The sequence below is a fragment of the Entelurus aequoreus genome, linkage group LG15 (genome assembly GCF_033978785.1).
Source record: "Entelurus aequoreus isolate RoL-2023_Sb linkage group LG15, RoL_Eaeq_v1.1, whole genome shotgun sequence".
Lineage (NCBI taxonomy): Eukaryota > Metazoa > Chordata > Actinopteri > Syngnathiformes > Syngnathidae > Entelurus > Entelurus aequoreus.
This window is the reverse complement of record NC_084745.1, coordinates 4,448,659-4,468,008: the sequence shown is the minus strand read 5'-3', so window position 1 is coordinate 4,468,008 and position 19,350 is coordinate 4,448,659. Positions and strand designations below refer to the sequence as shown.

The following is a 19,350-nucleotide window of genomic DNA, read 5'->3' as shown; positions in this document are numbered from 1 at the left end:
AGGGAACTTTGCGTATATGTTCAACTGACTACGTCACGCTACTTCCGGTAGGGGCAAGCCTTTTTTTTATCAGATACCAAAAGTTGCAATCTTTATCGTCGTTGTTCTATACTAAATCCTTTCAGCAAAAATATGGCAATATCGCGAAATGATCAAGTATGACACATAGAATAGATCTGCTATCCCCGTTTAAATAAAAAAAATTCATTTCAGTAGGCCTTTAAGTTGTTCAACAGTCCGGGGTCTCCGTTGTGCTATTTGACGCTTCATTATGAACTTTGAACTGTTTTATATATATATTTTTTATCCTGTAAAGCGTCTTTGAGTACACTAAAAGCACTATACCAAATAAAATGTATTATTATTATTATTATTATTATAATGCGCCACACATTTTTTATAGCGCCGTTTCTGGGTCTTGTTGATAAATGGCTTTTGCTTTGCATAGTAGAGTTTTAACTTGCACTTACAGATGTAGCGACCGACTGTAGTTACTGACAGTGGTTTCCTGAAGTGTTCCTGAGCCCATGTGGTGATATCCTTTACACACTGATGTCCCTTTTTGATGCAGTACCGCCTGAGGGATCCAAGGTCACGTGCATTCAATGTTGGTTTTCGGCCTTGCCGCTTACGTGCAGTGATTTCTCCAGATTCTCTGAACCCTTTTGATGATATTACGGAGCGTAGATGGTGGAATCCCTAAATTCCTTGTTGAGAAATGTTGTCCTTCAACAATTTGCTCAGGCATTTGTTGACAAAGTGGTGACCCTCGCCCCGTCCTTGTTTGTGAATGACTGAGCATTTCATGGAAGCTGCTTTTATACCCAATCATGGCACCCACCTGTTCCCAATTAGCCTGTTCACCTGTGGGATGCTCCATATAAGTGTTTGCTCAACTTTCTCAGTCCTTTTTGCCACTTGTGCTGTTTTTTTGAAACATGTTGCAGGCATCAAATGAGCTAATATTTGCAAAAAATAAAGTTGACCAGTTGCAGCGTTAATTATCTTGTCTTTGCAGTCTACTCAATTGAATATAGATTGAAAAGGATTTGCAAATCATTGTATTTTCTTTTTATTTACAATTTACACAACGTGACAACTTTACTGGTTTTGCCAAGTTTATAAGATTATTGAGGATTATTATGTAGCGATTCTACACCGTGAGACACAACCAAGCACATGTGACTATTGTTCTTGTCTACGTGGCCCTTTATAGGCCTACTGAAATTATTATTTTTTATTTAAACGGGGATAGCAGATCCATTCTATGTGTCATACTTGATCATTTCGCGATATTGCCATATTTTTTCTGAAAGGATTTAGTATAGAACAACGTCGATAAAGTTGGCAACTTTTGCTCGCTGATAAAAAAAAGCCTTGCCTGTAGCGGAAGTAGCGTGACGTCACAGGAGCTAGTATTCCTCACAATTCCCCGTTGTTTACAATGGAGCGAGAGAGATTCGGACCGAGAAAGTGACGATTACCCCATTAATTTGAGCGAGGATGAAAGATTCGTGGATGAGGAACGTTACAGTGAAGGACTTGAGAGGCAGTGATGGACGTATCTTTTTTCGCTCTGACCGTAACTTAGGTACAAGCTGGCTCATTGGATTCCACACTCTCTCCTTTTTCTATTGTGGATCACAGATTTGTATTTTAAACCACCTGGGATACTATATCCTCTTGAAAATGAGAGTTGAGAACGCGAAATGGACATTCAGTGCCTTTTATCTCCACGACAATACATCGGCGAAATGCTTTAGCTACAAGCTAACGTGATAGCATCGTGCATTAACTGCATATAGAAACAAAAAAAATAAACCCCTGACTGGAAGGATAGATAGAAAATCAACAATACTATTAAACCGTGGACATGTAAATACACGGTTAATGCTTTCCAGCCTGGCGAAGGTTAACAATGCTGTGCTAACGACGCCATTGAAGCTAACTTAGCAACTTAGCAACCGGACCGCACAGAGCTATGCTAAAAACATTAGCTCTCCACCTACACCAGCCAGACCTCATCTACTCATCAACACCCGTGCTCACCTGCGTTCCAGCGATCGGCAGAAGGACGAAGGACTTCACCCGATGCGTTTGGCGGCCCGGAGACGTAGGAAGTCAAGGTGAGGTTGGCGGCTAGCGCGTCTGCTATCCAACAAAGTCCTCCTTGTTGTGTTGCTACAGCCAGCCGCTAATACACCGATCCCACCTACAACTGTCTTCTTTGCAGCCCTCATTGTTCATTAAACAAATTGCAAAAGATGTCCAGAATACTGTGGAATTATGAAATGAAAACAGAGCTTTTTGTATAGGATTCTACGGGGTACCATAACTTCCGTTATACTGACTTCGTCGTCATCATACCGCAACGTTTCAGCCGGATATTTCCCGGGAAATTTTAAACGTCACTTTATAAGTTAACCCGGCCGTATTGGCATGTGTTGCAATGTTAAGATTTCATCATTGATATATAAACTATCAGACTGCGTGGTCGCTAGTAGTGGCTTTCAGTAGGCCTTTAAGGGTCATTATTCCTCCTTCTCGGTCATCCACTAGATGGCGTGGTGCCAACATGTGTTGTGTTGTTACTTCCACAGGCCAACGTTGAGCACCTGACAGAGAAAATGAAGACAAGTATTCAACGAGGCCTGGTGCTCAGGTGATACACTCACACTTTATTCTGTCAATCAATATGTCAGGATGGGTATTGTTTACATTGGAACTAAATACTAGCACCAACGCTACTTAAAAGCAATGCCTTTTTATTTAAATTAAGTGTTGTGGTATTATAGTTGACAGATTATTCATTTAAATATTTAAATGATATAAGTTAAACCAAAATAATGGAATCTACAAGACATCAAAGTAAAACTGAACCAAAACACCCAGACTGAACCTGAGTTGTCATGTTTGATGCCCATTATTCCCAGTGTTCATGAATGCATCTATCATTGGTGCATAATAGAATAGAATGGACTTTATTGTCATTATATTTGCATTTAACGAGATTAAGGACTCCAATTTAAGGTGCGGTAGTGGGAACAAATGTGGGGTAAAAATAAATTACAGGTAATAAAGTAAAAACTAACAATTGAAATAAACAGACTACTATCCAATAAAAATGATAAGCAATCCTGTACAATATACAAAACACTATGCAAATACAAAATACTGTACAATATACAGAACACTATAGAAATACAAAATACTGTACAATATACAGAACACTATAGAAATACAAAATACTGTACAATATACAGAACAAGACAAGAGTACCGGAGTAATAAATAACTATCAGTATTGCACTCGAAGGGTAATATTGCACAGTTGGGTATTAGGGTAATGAGGAGGGACTAGTGTTTGGCTCTGGTTCCTTCAGTGGAACCATGTTTGGGTGCCCATCCCTCCTGGTGAGTGAAGGTGTAATGACCTGGTGTGACTTCCCACTGGCAGGAACGAGAACTGCAATGACAACTACACCACGGACTTCATCTACCAGCTGTACACGGAAGAAGGGAAAGGTGTGTTTGACTGCAGGAAGAATGTCCTGGGACACATGCAGCAGGTAGGAAGAACACACCTGTGGGCGGTAAACATCAAACACGTGCATGACCAAAGCGACACCATCGCTCTCTCAAAGTCACGTTCCACAGACTTGAGTCATAACAATCCATACAAGAACATAAATGATGCTGAATTAAAGACGGACGTTAAATGAAGGCGGTCGCTGCTCCACATGCAATAGAAATGATAAACATCAGCATATACAAACACAAATGCTGTCATGTAAATAAGATATATATATATATATATATATATATATATATATATATATATATATATATATATATATATATATATGTGTGGTAAAAAAACACAAGATATATATATATTTTTATTTTTTTTTTGTAAATTATTTTATTTTATTTTATTTATTTAAAAAAAAAATAATATTTTTTTATTTTTTATTTTTTTTAAACTTGTTATCTTCCTGTGTAGTTTACTTTTTTTGTTATCTTCTGCTTGTTTTTTCAATCCTACTGCACTTCCTCCACTTCAGTCATGAGTGGTGATCTTCACACATGCTGCTGATTAGTGATCATCTGATCACTAATTAGTAACACTAATTTGCGTTCTGAAGACTCACCTGCATCTGATCACTAATCAGTAACATTAATTTGCATTCTGAAGACTCACCTGTTTCTGATCACTAATCAGTAACACTAATTTGCCTTCTGAAGACTCACCTGCATCTGATCACTAATTAGTAACATTAATTTGCATTCTGACGACTCACCTGCTTCTGATCACTAATCAGTGACACTAATTTGCGTTCTGAAGACTCACCTGTTTTTGATCACTAATTAGTAACATTAATTTGCGTTCTGAAGACTCACCTGCATCTGATCACTAATTAGTAACATTAATTTGCGTTCTGAAGACGCACCTGCTTCTGATCACTAATTAGTAACATTAATTTGCGTTCTGAAGACTCACCTGCTTCTGATCACTAATTAGTAACATTAATTTGCCTTCTGAAGACTCACCTGCTTCTGATCACTAATTAGTAACATTAATTTGCGTTCTGAACACTCACCTGCTTCTGATCACTAATTAGTAACACTAATTTGCGTTCTGAAGACTCACCTGCATCTGATCACTAAATAGTAACACTAATTTGCCTTCTGAAGACTCACCTGCATCTGATCACTAATTAGTAATACTGATTTGCGTTCTGAAGACTCACCTGCTTCTGATCACTAATTAGTAACATTAATTTGCGTTCTGAAGACTCACCTGCTTCTGATCACTAATTAGTAACACTGATTTGCGTTCCGAAGACTCACTTGCTTCTGATCACTAATTAGTAACACTAATTTGCCTTCTGAAGACTCACCTGCTTCTGATCACTAATTAGTAACACTGATTTGCGTTCTGAAGACTCACCTGCTTCTGATCACTAATTAGTAACACTAATTTGCGTTCTGAAGACTCACCTGATTCTGATCACTAATTAGTAACACTAATTTGCGTTCTGAAGACTCACCTGCTTCTGATCACTAATTAGTAACACTGATTTGTTTTCTGAAGACTCACCTGCTTCTGATCACTAATTAGTAACATTAATTTGCATTCTGAACACTCACCTGCTTCTGATCACTAATCAGTAACACTAATTTGCGTTCTGAAGACTCACCTGTTTCTGATCACTAATTAGTAACACTAATTTGCGTTCTGGAGACTCACCTGCTCCTGATCACTAACTAGTAACACTATTTTGCGTTCTGAAGACTCACCTGCTTCTGATCACTAACTAATAACATGAATTTGCCTTCTGAAGACTCACCTGCTTCTGATCACTAATTAATAACATTAATTTGCCTTCTGAAGACTCACCTGCATCTGATCACTAATTAGTAATACTGATTTGCGTTCTGAAGACTCACCTGCTTCTGTTCACTAATTAGTACCATTAATTTGCGTTCTGAAGACTCATCCGGTTCTGATCACTAATTAGTAACACTGATTTGCGTTCTGAAGACTCACTTGCTTCTGATCACTAATTAGTAACACTAATTTGCCTTCTGAAGACTCACCTGCTTCTGATCACTAATTAGTAACACTGATTTGCGTTCTTAAGACTCACCTGCTTCTGATCACTAATTAGTAACACTAATCTGCGTTCTGAAGACTCACCTGATTCTGATCACTAATTAGTAACACTAATTTGCGTTCTGAAGACTCACCTGCTTCTGATCACTAATTAGTAACACTGATTTGCATTCTGAAGACTCACCTGCTTCTGATCACTAATTAGTAACACTGATTTGTTTTCTGAAGACTCACCTGCTTCTGATCACTAATTAGTAACATTAATTTGCATTCTGAACACTCACCTGCTTCTGATCACTAATCAGTAACACTAATTTGCGTTCTGAAGACTCACCTGTTTCTGATCACTAATTAGTAACACTAATTTGCGTTCTGGAGACTCACCTGCTCCTGATCACTAACTAGTAACACTATTTTGCGTTCTGAAGACTCACCTGCTTCTGATCACTAACTAATAACATGAATTTGCCTTCTGAAGACTCACCTGCTTCTGATCACTAATTAATAACATTAATTTGCCTTCTGAAGACTCCCCTGCTTCTGATCACTAATTAATAACATTAATTTGCGTTCTGAAGACTCCCCTGCTTCTGATCACTAATTAGTAACATTAATTTGCCTTCTGAAGACTCCCCTGCTTCTGATCACTAATTAAAACATTAATTTGCGTTCTGAAGACTCCCCTGCTTCTGATCACTAATTAGTAACATTAATTTGCGTTCTGAAGACTCACCTGCTTATGATCACTAATTAGTAACATTAATTTGCATTCTGAAGACTCACCTGCTTCTGATCACTAATTAGTAACACTAATTTGCGTTCTGAAGACTCACCTGCTTCTGATCACTAATTAGTAACATTAATTTGCATTCTGAAGACTCACCTGCTTCTGATCACTAATTAGTAACACTAATTTGCGTTCTGAAGACTCACCTGCTTCTGATAACTAATTAGTAACACTGATTTGTTTTCTGAAGACTCACCTGCTTCTGATCACTAATCAGTAACACTAATTTGCGTTCTGAAGACTCACCTGTTTCTGATCACTAATTAGTAACACTAATTTGCCTTCTGAAGACTCCCCTGCTTCTGATCACTAATTAGTAACATTGATTTGCGTTCTGAAGACTCACCTGCTTCTGATCACTAATTAATAACATTAATTTGCCTTCTGAAGACTCACCTGCTTCTGATCACTAATTAGTAACATTCATTTGCGTTCTAATCACTAATCAGTAGGGTTTTTAGCAAGTGTGTGCGTGTTAGTTTGATTCTGAGTTGGTTCAATCTGAAGATATTCTTGATGAAAGCTCTCCTTAAATGACCTTTGCTGTGATCTGACACGCGTTGTCAAAGGAAATCAACTGCAACGGAGCTTCTTGAGAGAAACACCAGCTGCTATTTCAATACTTTGCTTCATTCCTCTCAGCTTAGTTGCATTTGTGTTGCTTTCTTTGTGCGTCATGAGATTAGTGGGGCTAAAAGTGGATCAAACAGGCTTTTGGTGATCCTCGGGGAGACTTGTCTCGGCAGCAAGCTAGCGGGGCAGGAAAGTAAATAAAGAAGCACTTTGGGGAACTTTGGCTGCAACTGACGAGTACGACCATTTAAATATGGAGAGCAGCGCAGGGAGAGAGTTTGCTGGAATGTTCCATTATTCTTTGGAAGATGCAGCGTTTCAACATTCAAATGTTAGACACATCAAATGCATGTTGTTGTTGTCAACATTTTACAAAATGACCTACCGTATTTTCCGCACCATAAGGCGCCCCGTGTTATTAGCCGCACGTTCAATGAACGGCATATTTCAAAACTTTGTTTACCTATTAGCCGCACCTACGCTACGCTAAAGGGAATGTCAACAAAACAGTCAGATAGGTCAGTCCAACTTTAATAATATATTACAAACCAGCGTTCTAACAACTCTGTTCACTCCCAAAAGGTAATGTGCAAATGTGCAATCACAAAAATAGTAACACTCAAAATAGTGCCGAGCAATAGCAACATCAATAACTCAACGTTGCTCGAACGTTAATGTCACACAACACACAAAATAAACATTTAAAGCTCATTTTCTGAAGTTATTCCTCATCCACAAATCCATCGAATTCTTCTTCTTCGGTGTGCTTCACTTGTTTTTTGACACCATCTGTGAAGTGGACGCGCATGCAGTCATAGATCAACAGGGATGTAGCTGCGTGAAAAAAGTCACCCGGTCTCTTCGCTCATTTTTTCTTCATCCATCCATCCCTTCCAGTTAGCTTTTATGATGACGCCGGCTGGAAAGTTCTCTTTTGGCAAGGTCTTCCTTTTGAATATCACCGTGGGTGAAAGTTTCTGGCCGTTAGCATGGCAAGCTAGAACCACGGTAGGACGACTTCTCATTCCCTGTGGTGCGAATATTCAACGTACATGTTCCCGTTGTATCCACAGTGCGGTTCACAGGAATATCAAAAGTCAGTGGAACCTTGTACGCGTGTCTCTTAGTAGGAGACATTTTGTGGTCTTTACAGAAACACACAAATGAAATGAAACGTAATATCCGCGCGCTTCTTCTTCTACGGGGGCGGGTGCGGTTGCTTACAGTAGAAGAAGAAGCGCTTCTTCTTCTACGGGGGCGGGTGCTCACCTTGGCGGTTGCTTACAGTAGAAGAAGAAGCGCTTCCTCTTCTATGGGGGCGGTTGCTTACCGTAGAAAAAGAAGCGCTTCCTCTTCTATGGGGCGGTTGCTTACCGTAGAAGAAGAAGTGCTTCCTCTTCTATGGGGCGGTTGCTTACAGTAGAAGAAGAAGCGCTTCCTCTTCTATGGGGGCGGTTGCTTACCGTAGAAGAAGAAGCGCTTCCTCTTCTATGGGGGCGGTTGCTTACCGTAGAAAAAGAAGCGCTTCCTCTTCTATGGGGCGGTTGCTTACCGTAGAAGAAGAAGTGCTTCCTCTTCTATGGGGCGGTTGCTTACCGTAGAAGAAGAAGCGCTTCCTCTTCTACGGGGAAAAAAGATGGCGGCTCTTTACCGTAGTTGCGAGACCTAAACTTTATGAAAATAAATATTAATATTAATCCATATATAAGGCGCACCGGGTTATTAGCCGCACTGTCAGCTTTTGAGAAAAATTGTGGTTTTTAGGTGCGGCTTATGGTGCGGAAAATACGGTAATTACACTTTATTGATGTACAATCTTTTGTTGGTTTGAATGTTTCTGTAAAGTCCTATATGTCATGTCTGTGTGATCATGTTTTTGTTTTGGCCACGTGTTTGTTTTTTGGACTCTTTTTAGTTCCTGGTTGCACTTCCTTGTTTGTTTGTTTCCATAGCAACTCATTAGTTTTCACCTCTGTCACGCACCTGTTTCACGTTTTGAGTCACGCACCTGTTTTCACTGATCATGTCACTATTTAAGCTTGTCATTTTCTGTTGGTCTTTCTGGCGACATCACATCCATGCTCCATATTTATGCTCTGCACGTTATCATCGTTTTGCTTCATGCCATGTCCCATGCCAAGTAAGTTTTTGTTTCATGTTTGTAGTAGCCTTTTGTTTTCATAGTCAAGTTTTTTACCTCCGCTGTGAGCGCCTTTTGTTATACCCTTTTGAGCCTTGTTAGTGTCAAATAAAAACATGTCCTTACCTCCACGCCGTGTCCGCTTCAGTTCGTTTGCATCTCGGGAAAGCAACACACGCAGGAAACTGCATCTTAGTCCATGTCCTGACATTATGTCGCCAGCAAGACCAACAGAAAATGAAAAGCTTAAATAGTGACATGATCAGTGAAAACAGGTGCGTGACAGGACAGGTGAAAACTAATGAGTTGCTATGGAAACAAACAAACAAGGAAGTGCAACCAGGAACTAGAAAGAGTCCAAAAAACAAACAACACAAAAACATGATCACACAGACATGACACTATACAGACAGGGATTGAAATATTTGTTTTACATTTAATATTCTGAACTAATTTTGCCACTCCAGTGTAGTTTTCAGCAGAATAAAGCAGCAGAAGATGTCTTTGAGGATGTAGCCGTAGCGGACTTCTTTAGCTCACTAACTACCTGAGACTCAATCAACAGCGCCTCTGCTGGTTGCAGCCAAGTGGTGCACTCCATTTGGTCGGAATTACCCCAACACACCATTATCCAACACTAAATCCCCCAACCTTGACGAGTCGGTCAGTATTTTCATCCTTTTTGTGCATACAATCTCTCGCAAAAGTAACTACAATATTTTTCGGACCATAGGGCGCACCAAATTATAAGGCACAGTAATGATGTTCAGTGTTTCCCATAAACTGCCAAGATATCTGTGGCGGTGGGGGCGTGGCTATGGGCGTGGTCACCATGACATCATCGAGTAATTTGCATAATTTGCTACAATGATTTGATTTTCTCTAAAAAGGCTCAAAAAATGTATACTTACTAATAATAATAACAGTTTTGTTTTAAACGTCCATCCATCCATCCATTTTACAATATAATTACAACACTTTATGTACATATTTATATACAGATTTGAACAATAAGTTATTCAATTAAATATATTTATTAATTGTGGTTCTTACAAAAAATATATCTTATAAAATATAAAAGCTAAAATGTCTCTTAAAGCTCTGCCCCTTTAATTAATGCATACTAAATAATTTAACCTTAGCCTACTACTACAACCATATTATTTACCAGCAACATAAAGTGAAACAGAGGCAGAGGTGTCCTATAACAAATAAACAGAAAACAGTAGTGGTGGTAGATAGACACAGAGCTTCATCAAACATCTGATCCACTGAACAAAGAGCTCCAAAAATCTTGAACTTTAGACTGCCATCAGTTTTACTCCCTACACTTAACCATGTGTTTCCTACTGCCTGCAGACTTTGCACCCTTTGTTGTATACACATGTTGTGTTTCTAATATAAATACATTTAATAAAGTCAAATACAAATAAGGCAACAAGAGAAGTATCCTACACTTTTCTTTTGTAAAGTAAATGTGTACAGCCTATATGGGCATCTACATCAACTATATGATTTGCCTGAGAAGCTGGACAGGACAAAAAATAAATAAATAAATAAAAATATATATTTTTAATTTTTAATTTTTTAATTTTTAATTTTATTTGTGGCGGACGTAATTCTTTCGTGGCGGGCCGCCACAAATAAATGAATGTGTGGGAAACACTGATGTTTATGATTATTTTCCCCATTAAAAGACTTCCCTGTGACCTACATAACATGTCATGGTGGTTCTTTGGTCAAAATGTTGCATAGATTATGCTTTACAGACCGTTTTCAAGCTGCTTTCTGACCGTCTCCTCTTTTGTGGGCGGTCTTATTTACGTGCCTCCACTTAGACAACGTCTTCTCTCCATCGTCTTTGTTGTATCGGTAGTTTTTAGCGATTCCATAGCGAGTCTACCAACAGTTATAAGTTAGAAGTGTACACTACTTTCTATTAGAAATGGCAACAGCGAAGATGAATGCCCCACAAATAGAAGATAGAGAAAAGAAGGAGCTTATTGACTACAAAGGCGGACGCGCGCACATTTTCGGGACTTTTGCAGATCCCAAATACACATCAGCAGGTACAAGAAGGTAAGAAAAGTTGGTTTTGCATAATATTGCGACAGAAAACACTCTGCTAATAGGTGCCTTATGGGGTCCTTACACACACACACACCATAATTATACTTGTATGTTGAAGCACAGTACGTCTGACTATGGTAGTCGTAACGCTCCGACAATCCACCATGTTAGCCGTTGTAGCGATGTCATATTTAGTTAGCACTCATCAACAGGCACAGTCTGTAAACTCAATCTTTTTCTGAGTCTTTCTTACATACAAGTGTGCACAAACTACAATTCAATCTCAATTTTAAAAGTATTGATTGATTGAGCCTTTTATTAGTAGATTGCACAGTACAGTACATATTCCGTACAATTGACCACTAAATGGTAACACCCCGATAACTTTTTCAACTTGTTTAAGTCGGGGTCCACGTTAATCAATTCATGGTTAAACACATATAATACACATATATATACATAAATACATATTTACATACATATATACATACCCATACATATATATATATATATATATATATATATATACACACACATACACACACACACACACACGTACTGTATATACCTATTGTTGCGTTGACCAGCATTCCTCCAATATGGAATTCAAATTGCTAGTCTCTCCCAGATTCTTTTTATGGCACATAAGCTGATGTTTATATTCAATCAACAGGCAGTAATTGGTATTTTGTGGTTTATTCTCCAAGCTTAGAGGACAAACCTGAGACCAACCCAGCACCCAAGCGTTCCCTAGCCCGGTCCAGATCGGTCTAGCTCGGTCTCCCCTCAAACCCCCGGAAGTCACGTGATCTTCCCTCTGTCCCCCGCCCCCACTCCCTTTGTTTAGACTACTCCGAGTTATCTCTACTCTGACACATTCCAATTGAGAAGGCCAACCCCTTACTATGAGACTCAAAAGAAGGAAGAATACTAGCTATTCTTTATATAACTATAGGAGTTTAGAAAGAAGTAACACTTAAATATGGATATGATTCTGATCTGCTTCCAACACTATGCATTCTTCTTTGGACCCCCCCGGTACAGTTCAAGTGTTTGGATCGGAAAAAAAACTGTATATATTTGTACCACGACAAAAAAACACAAGAAAAAGAGGAATAAGCCGACACTCTTCCTCAAAAAGCAAAGGTTAAAAATGTTTCTTTAGACCCAGTTTGATTCAAAACACAAGTCTTGTTGGGGGTCCCCGCTCCATTTCTCCATCAGTTTTGGGGTCCTTGTCCTGAAAAAGAGCCTTGAATGAGAATATTTGCTTAAAATGTGAGTTAGTTCTTTATAAAAAAGTGGCTTGAACACACTTGTGCTTTAAAAGGGAGGAGCGCCGTCTCCATTTGACCGAAACTTTGGGACCAAGATCTCGGCCAAGGCCATGCAGTGGGTCTCCAAGAAGCTGCTGGAGACCTTCAGACAAGGTGAGACCTAATGTCATCTTTCACTCTGAGAACTAAGCTGGTGGATGTTGATCCAGAATCTTGATGTATTTATATCCTCTCAGAGGAGATGATTTATGGAGCATTGACATCACGTGCTGTCAATAAATGAAACATTTCCCTGCTACCTGTGCATGATTCAGCAATATGTCATACAGTATCTGGGGGAAGAAATACCGGATCTATTTCTGTAAACAAGTGACACTGCATACGTGTAAAGCCTTCACCTAAAGTCCAAATGTGTTTTTCTTGTATGTCGTATCTTGATGGATGACATAAGATGAAGGTAAATGTTTCTTTACTTTTCACGCTGCCTACATGATCATCTCCATGTCCTTGTCTGTCTCATCTGTGCTGCCATGACAACCACCATAGCCAAGTAAAAGCTGCCAGTCCATCGCTAGCTTGACTTGTTTCTGGACGCTCTGCTCTGCCTGGTCAAAATAGAAAAATATATTGGACACACCTTATTTCCACCAAGGAAGGTCAAGTAATGGTGTTGCAAGAGCGCTGTGACGGAGTTAAGGTGAGCGCCAGTTCGTACGCTAAACGTCCAACGCTCCAAACACAGAAACGTTTCAAGAAACAGGAAAATTCTGCAAAATAAAGACGATAAATGCTGCAAACATCAACAACAACTGGTTCAGATTACATCAAAGTAGGATGACATGATGAATTAATATGTCAATTAAAGTGACATCACTGCTATGCGGTTGTCTTAAGGGATTAAAAAACACATCTAATGCTGACAAGACTGTCACTTATTTCCTAGTTCTAGATTGTCACTTATTTCTTAGTTCTAGATTGTCACTTATTTCTTAGTTCTAGATTGTCACTTATTTCTTAGTTCTAGATTGTCACTTATCTCTTAGTTCTAGATTGTCACTTATTTCTTAGTTCTAGATTGTCACTTATCTCTTAGTTCTAGATTGTCACTTATTTCTTAGTTCTAGATTGTCACTTATCTCTTAGTTCTAGATTGTCACTTATTTCTTAGTTCTAGATTGTCACTTATTTCTTAGTTCTAGATTGTCACTTATTTCTTAGTTCTATATTGTCACTTATCTCTTAGTTCTAGATTGTCACTTATTTCTTGGTTGTAGATTGTCACTTATCTCTCGGTTCTAGATTGTCACTTATCTCTCGGTTCTAGATTGTCACTTATCTCTTAGTTCTAGATTGTCACTTATTTCTTAGTTCCAGACCTAAAAATCAAATATCTATCCCAAAACAGACACTGTGGTTAGGTTCCTTTCAGCACATTTGCATGGTCACCTACAGAAGACCTGAGGCATCTTCATCTCGAATCGTGTTATTTTCCTGCAGAATTTGAAGGAATGATGACATATGGATATGTAGGTTGTAGCAGCACAACTCAAGAAGGATGGGACTGTGAGGAAAGTACGGACCTCTCCTGTCAGGTGGACTTGGAGGAGGGAGGAGGGTCATTTTCAAAGACAACTTTAAGCATTTCCACTTTGAAAAAGGGTATTTGGTCGCAGTTTGGATGTAAACACATTTAAACACTCAAACCAATGAGATCCCGAAAATCAGGAGCACCCTTGAGGGGAGAAAGGCCGACTCAGAACCTGCGAAAAACACATGCCAGTCTTAATCATCCCAGTTCCTGTTTGGTCCTGATGTCTCCAGTTGTCCTTACATCACCTGAAGGAAATCTTCTTTTTCCTTGGACTGTCATTGAGACGAAGGAAAGTCAACACACTTTTACCTGGAAGATGCTACCACGCAACTTTAGCATTCACACTCATTTCAGCGTTCTGAACACAACTTTAAGTAGTTTGAGTAACATGCAGACTTTGAACAAACGTGTCGTCAGGATGGAAGAAGTCTTATTTATGCAGGAACTGTTCCATCTTGTCCTTTTTGGCCACGCAGTTGTTCCAGTTAGCATCACGCGCTAACATCTCCCCATCTTTGCTGGTTTGTGTCATGAACACGTTTCATCTCGCTTTGCACCACCACCCAGCTCCTGTTGTGTCAACCTCCCTTTTCTGGATCTGTGCTCAGATCTGTGCTCGGATCCTCTGCCGGGTGTTGACTTCTGTGTTCACGCCCCGCAGGCCGAGTGTTTGCCAACAGCGAGGACAGTTGCTGCCTGCTGGGAATGCGGCGCAGGGCTCTCATCTTCCAGCCGGTGGTCCAACTCAAGGAGCGGACTGACTTTGTGTACGTATGACCTGGGCTCACATACAGTTCTTGAATTCATCTCACGTTCACATCAGGTCTTGGAAGACTTCAGTGGTGTCCTCACAGAAGTTAGCAATGATGGCAAACTCCTGGCAGTGTTGCGATGTTTGGGGTTACGTACATCCATCCATCCATCCATCCATCCATCCATCCATCCATCCATCCATCCATCCATCCATCCATCCATCCATCCATCCATCCATCCATCCATCCATCCATCCCTTTCTTCCACTTATCTGGGTCCACGGGTCTTCCCAGGTGTTCCTGCTCCAGCCTTCAGACTCTTTCTGAACCAGAGCGTCAGATTGTGAGGTGCTCAGTCTCATACCACGCTAACACCTCAGTCTGCACCACGCAGTCTTAGTAAATCACCCGCAACACACCGACTGATTGTAGACCCAAGTTTATGGTTTCAGTATTCCTGCCACGACCCCACTCAGGATAAGTGGAAGAAGATGGATGTTTTCTTCAGACCCCACATAAAACTGTTCTTGGTCCATTGGAGGTCAGGCAGGGTGTTGGTTGGTTGACCAGGTGCAGTGAAGAGGTTCCTTCTCTCAGTCACAGGATCCCCAAGGAGCAGTGGTGGCTGAAGCTCCGCCCACTGATGAAGATCCTGGCCAAGTACAAGACCAGCTACGACGTGTCGGACTCCGGGCAGCTGGAACACGTGGTGCACAGCATCCCTCGGGACTCTGACGCCTCCGTGGCCATGTGACCGCGCCCCCGGCATGTTGACCTTTAACCTCAACAGTGTTCCTACTCTAATGTCCTCACACACCTGCTTGAGTAGTCTCATGCTCCTTTAAATTGCACTTTCTGGCTCCACTTAGAGCTGCACTCTCCTTTACACCAGTCCTTTACACCAGTCCCTTACACCAGTCCTTTACACCAGTCCCTTACACCAGTCCTTTACACCAGTCCTTTACAACAGTCCCTTACACCAGTCCCTTACACCAGTCCCTTACAACAGTCTCTTACATCAGTCCCTTACACCTGTCTCTTACACCATTCCCTTACACCAGTCCCTTACACCAGTCCCTTACACCAGTCTCTTACACCAGTCCCTTACACCAGTCTCTTACACCAGTCCCTTACACCAGTCCTTTACACCAGTCCCTTACACCAGTCCCTTACACCAGTCTCTTACACAAGTCCTTTACACCAGTCCTTTACACCAGTCCTTTACACCAGTCCCTTACACCAGTCTCTTACACCATTCCCTTACACCAGTCCCTTACACCAGTCCTTTACACCAGTCCCTTACACCAGTCTCTTACACCAGTCTCTTACACCATTCCCTTACACCAGTCCCTTACACCAGTCCTTTACACCAGTCCCTTACACCAGTCCCTTACACCAGTCTCTTACACCAGTCCCTTACACCAGTCTCTTACACCATTCCCTTACACCAGTCCCTTACACCAGTCCCTTACACCAGTCTCTTACACCAGTCCCTTACACCAGTCTCTTACACCAGTCCCTTACACCAGTCCTTTACACCAGTCCCTTACACCAGTCCCTTACACCAGTCTCTTACACAAGTCCTTTACACCAGTCCTTTACACCAGTCCTTTACACCAGTCCCTTACACCAGTCTCTTACACCATTCCCTTACACCAGTCCCTTACACCAGTCCTTTACACCAGTCCCTTACACCAGTCTCTTACACCAGTCTCTTACACCATTCCCTTACACCAGTCCCTTACACCAGTCCTTTACACCAGTCCCTTACACCAGTCCCTTACACCAGTCCCTTACACCATTCCTTTACACCAGTCTCTTACACCAGTCCTTTACACCAGTCCCTTACACCAGTCCCTTACACCAGTCCTTTACACCAGTCCCTTACACTAGTCCTTTACACCATTCCAGTCCAGGGAGTCTTCTATAGGGTCCAGTGAGTCTTCTATAGGGTCCAGTAAATATTCTATAGGGTTCAGTGAGCCTTCTATAGAGTCCAGTGAGTCTTTAGGGTCCAGGGAGTCTTTAGGGTCCAGGGAGTCTTTAGGGTCCAGTGAGTCTTCTATAGGGCCCAATGAGTCTTCTCTAGGGTCAAGTGAGTCTTCTATAGTGACTAGTGAGTCTTTGGGGTCCAGTGAGTCTTCTATAGGGTCCAGGGAGTCTTTAGGGTCCAGGGAGTCCTTCGGGTCCAGTGAGTCTTTAGGGTCCAGTGAGTCTTCTATAGGGTCCGGTGAGTCTTTAGGGTCCAGTGAGTCTTTAGGGTCCAGGGAGTCTTTAGGGTCCAGGGAGTTTTTAGGGTCCAGTGAGTCTTTAGGGTCCAGGGAGTCTTTAGGGTCCAGTGAGTCTTTAGGGTCCAGGGAGTCTTTAGGATCCAGGGAGTCTTTAGGGTCCAGTGAGTCTTTAGGGTCCAGGGAGTCTTTAGGGTCCAGTGAGTCTTTAGGGTCCAGGGAGTCTTTAGGGTCCAGGGAGTATTTAGGGTCCAGGGAGTCTTTAGGGTCCAGGGAGTCTTTAGAGTCCAGTGAGTCTTTAGGGTCCAGGGAGTCTATAGGGTCAAGGGAGTCTATAGGGTCCAGGGATTCTTTAGGGTCCAGGGAGTCTTTAGGGTCCAAGGAGTCTTTAGAGTCCAGTGAGTCTTTAGAGTCCAGGGAGTCTATAGGGTCCAGTGAGTCTTTAGGTTCCAGGGAGTCTTTAGGGTCCAGTGCAGGTCAGAGAGATGCAGCCAGAGGTGTGTGCAGCATAATAGTCCACAGGTGTTGTGTATAAAAGTGTAGAGTCCATGTAGTCATGACCTGCTGATGTCCCACACTTTGTCTTCCTCTCACAATAAATGATCAAATCGATTGATGGGTCATTTTTTTCCTCATTGACTTGAATTGAAACTAATCCTCGTGTGATTAAATGTAGTCTGTAAGGATTCATCTGGCCTGACTTGCAGCATTTGTGTGTCTCATCACATTCACACAATTTGTGTGTCTCATCACATTCACACAATTTGTGTGTCTCATCACATTTACACAATTTGTGTGTCTCATCACATTCAAATATGTACCTCATTAAAGATGTCGGATCAAACAAGTCAATCAATACTCACACTTCAATAATAATAAGAATAATAGATTGTATTGGTATAAAGCACTTTATATTGAGTAAACAATCTCAAAGTGCTACAGTGTATTAACAAAAAAATAAAATAAATATAAAAAGATAATAAATAAAAATAAAAGCAAGTATTTGTTGTCGCTGCACAATCTGATGACTTCTAAAAGGAACGTGCACAAGTCAAAAAGCTGCAAACTCAACAAAATGCCAATAAAAGTAACATTTGTGTGATTTAAAAAGAAGTTATTTCAGCAAAGTGCATATTTACCTCAGTGAGGAGGATACTAAGTAAACATGACAAGGAACAATGACCAATAACAACTACTAATATAACTAAGTAAACATGACAAGGAACAATAACAACTACTAATATAACTAAGTAAACATGACAAGGAACAATGACCAAAAAACAACTACTAATATAACTAAGTAAACATGACAAGGAACAATAACAACTACTAATATAACTAAGTAAACATGACAAGGAACACTAACAACTACTAATATAACTAAGTAAACATGACAAGGAACAATAACAACTACTAATATAACTAAGTAAACATGACAAGGAACAATAACAACTACTAATATAACTAAGTAAACATGACAAGGAACAATAACAACTACTAATATAACTAAGTAAACATGACAAGGAACAATAACAACTACTAATATAACTAAGTAAACATGACAAGGAACAATAACAACTACTAATATAACTAAGTAAACATGACAAGGAACAATAACAACTACTAATATAACTAAGTAAACATGACAAGGAACAATAACAACTACTAATATAACTAAGTAAACATGACAAGGAACAATAACAACTACTAATATAACTAAGTAAACATGACAAGGAACAATAACAACTACTAATATAACTAAGTAAACATGACAAGGAACAATAACAACTACTAATATAACTAAGTAAACATGACAAGGAACAATGGTGCATTGACTCATGTCTCTCTGTGTTAAAAACTATATTAGTGACCAATACCATAATGAAGGATGAGAAATAAAATCAAGTAGTGACAAATGATAGTCATTAGTGATATTGAAGGTGTCATGTTTATGTGCTGGTGGTTTCTCCAAGATGCACGTCAGGCAGGTTGGAAGAATGATTGTTCCAATAAATCAAGAGCATAACTCAAGAAGGGAGAAGCTAAAGTTCAGAACAAGAACAAGAAGCAAAATAACCAACGTAAGCCAGCCAGAGTGTGGTGGAGGCAGGAATAAATAGCTCTGATTAGTGACAGGGGACGTTAATTAGCACCCATGGCAACAAAGAAAACAAACCCGGCTGCTGAAACAGAATTATATCAACAACCAAACTAACCAAACATGAACTGGGCAAAGGATCATAACAAAAAAAAAATAAAAAAAAAAAAAAAAATATATATATATATATATATATATATATATATATATATATATAT

General features: G+C 40.1%; 1 protein-coding gene across 5 annotated transcripts in view; it reads left to right on the top strand.

Annotated features, from left to right (window-relative positions):
* The window catches only part of LOC133629702 (ATP-dependent 6-phosphofructokinase, platelet type-like), a 70,343-nt gene extending 52,697 nt beyond the window's left edge, over window positions 1-17,646 (top strand). For all 5 annotated transcript variants that reach the window (XM_062020611.1, XM_062020612.1, XM_062020614.1 and 2 more), the window contains 5 exons: window positions 2,601-2,662; window positions 3,457-3,568; window positions 12,517-12,616; window positions 14,716-14,821; window positions 15,404-17,646. In XM_062020611.1, coding sequence (XP_061876595.1) covers window positions 2,601-2,662; window positions 3,457-3,568; window positions 12,517-12,616; window positions 14,716-14,821; window positions 15,404-15,560 — 537 coding nt within the window. In that variant the 3' untranslated portion in view covers window positions 15,561-17,646. The remainder of the gene's footprint in view (window positions 1-2,600; window positions 2,663-3,456; window positions 3,569-12,516; window positions 12,617-14,715; window positions 14,822-15,403) is intronic.
* The last annotated feature ends 1,704 nt before the right edge of the window (window positions 17,647-19,350 follow it).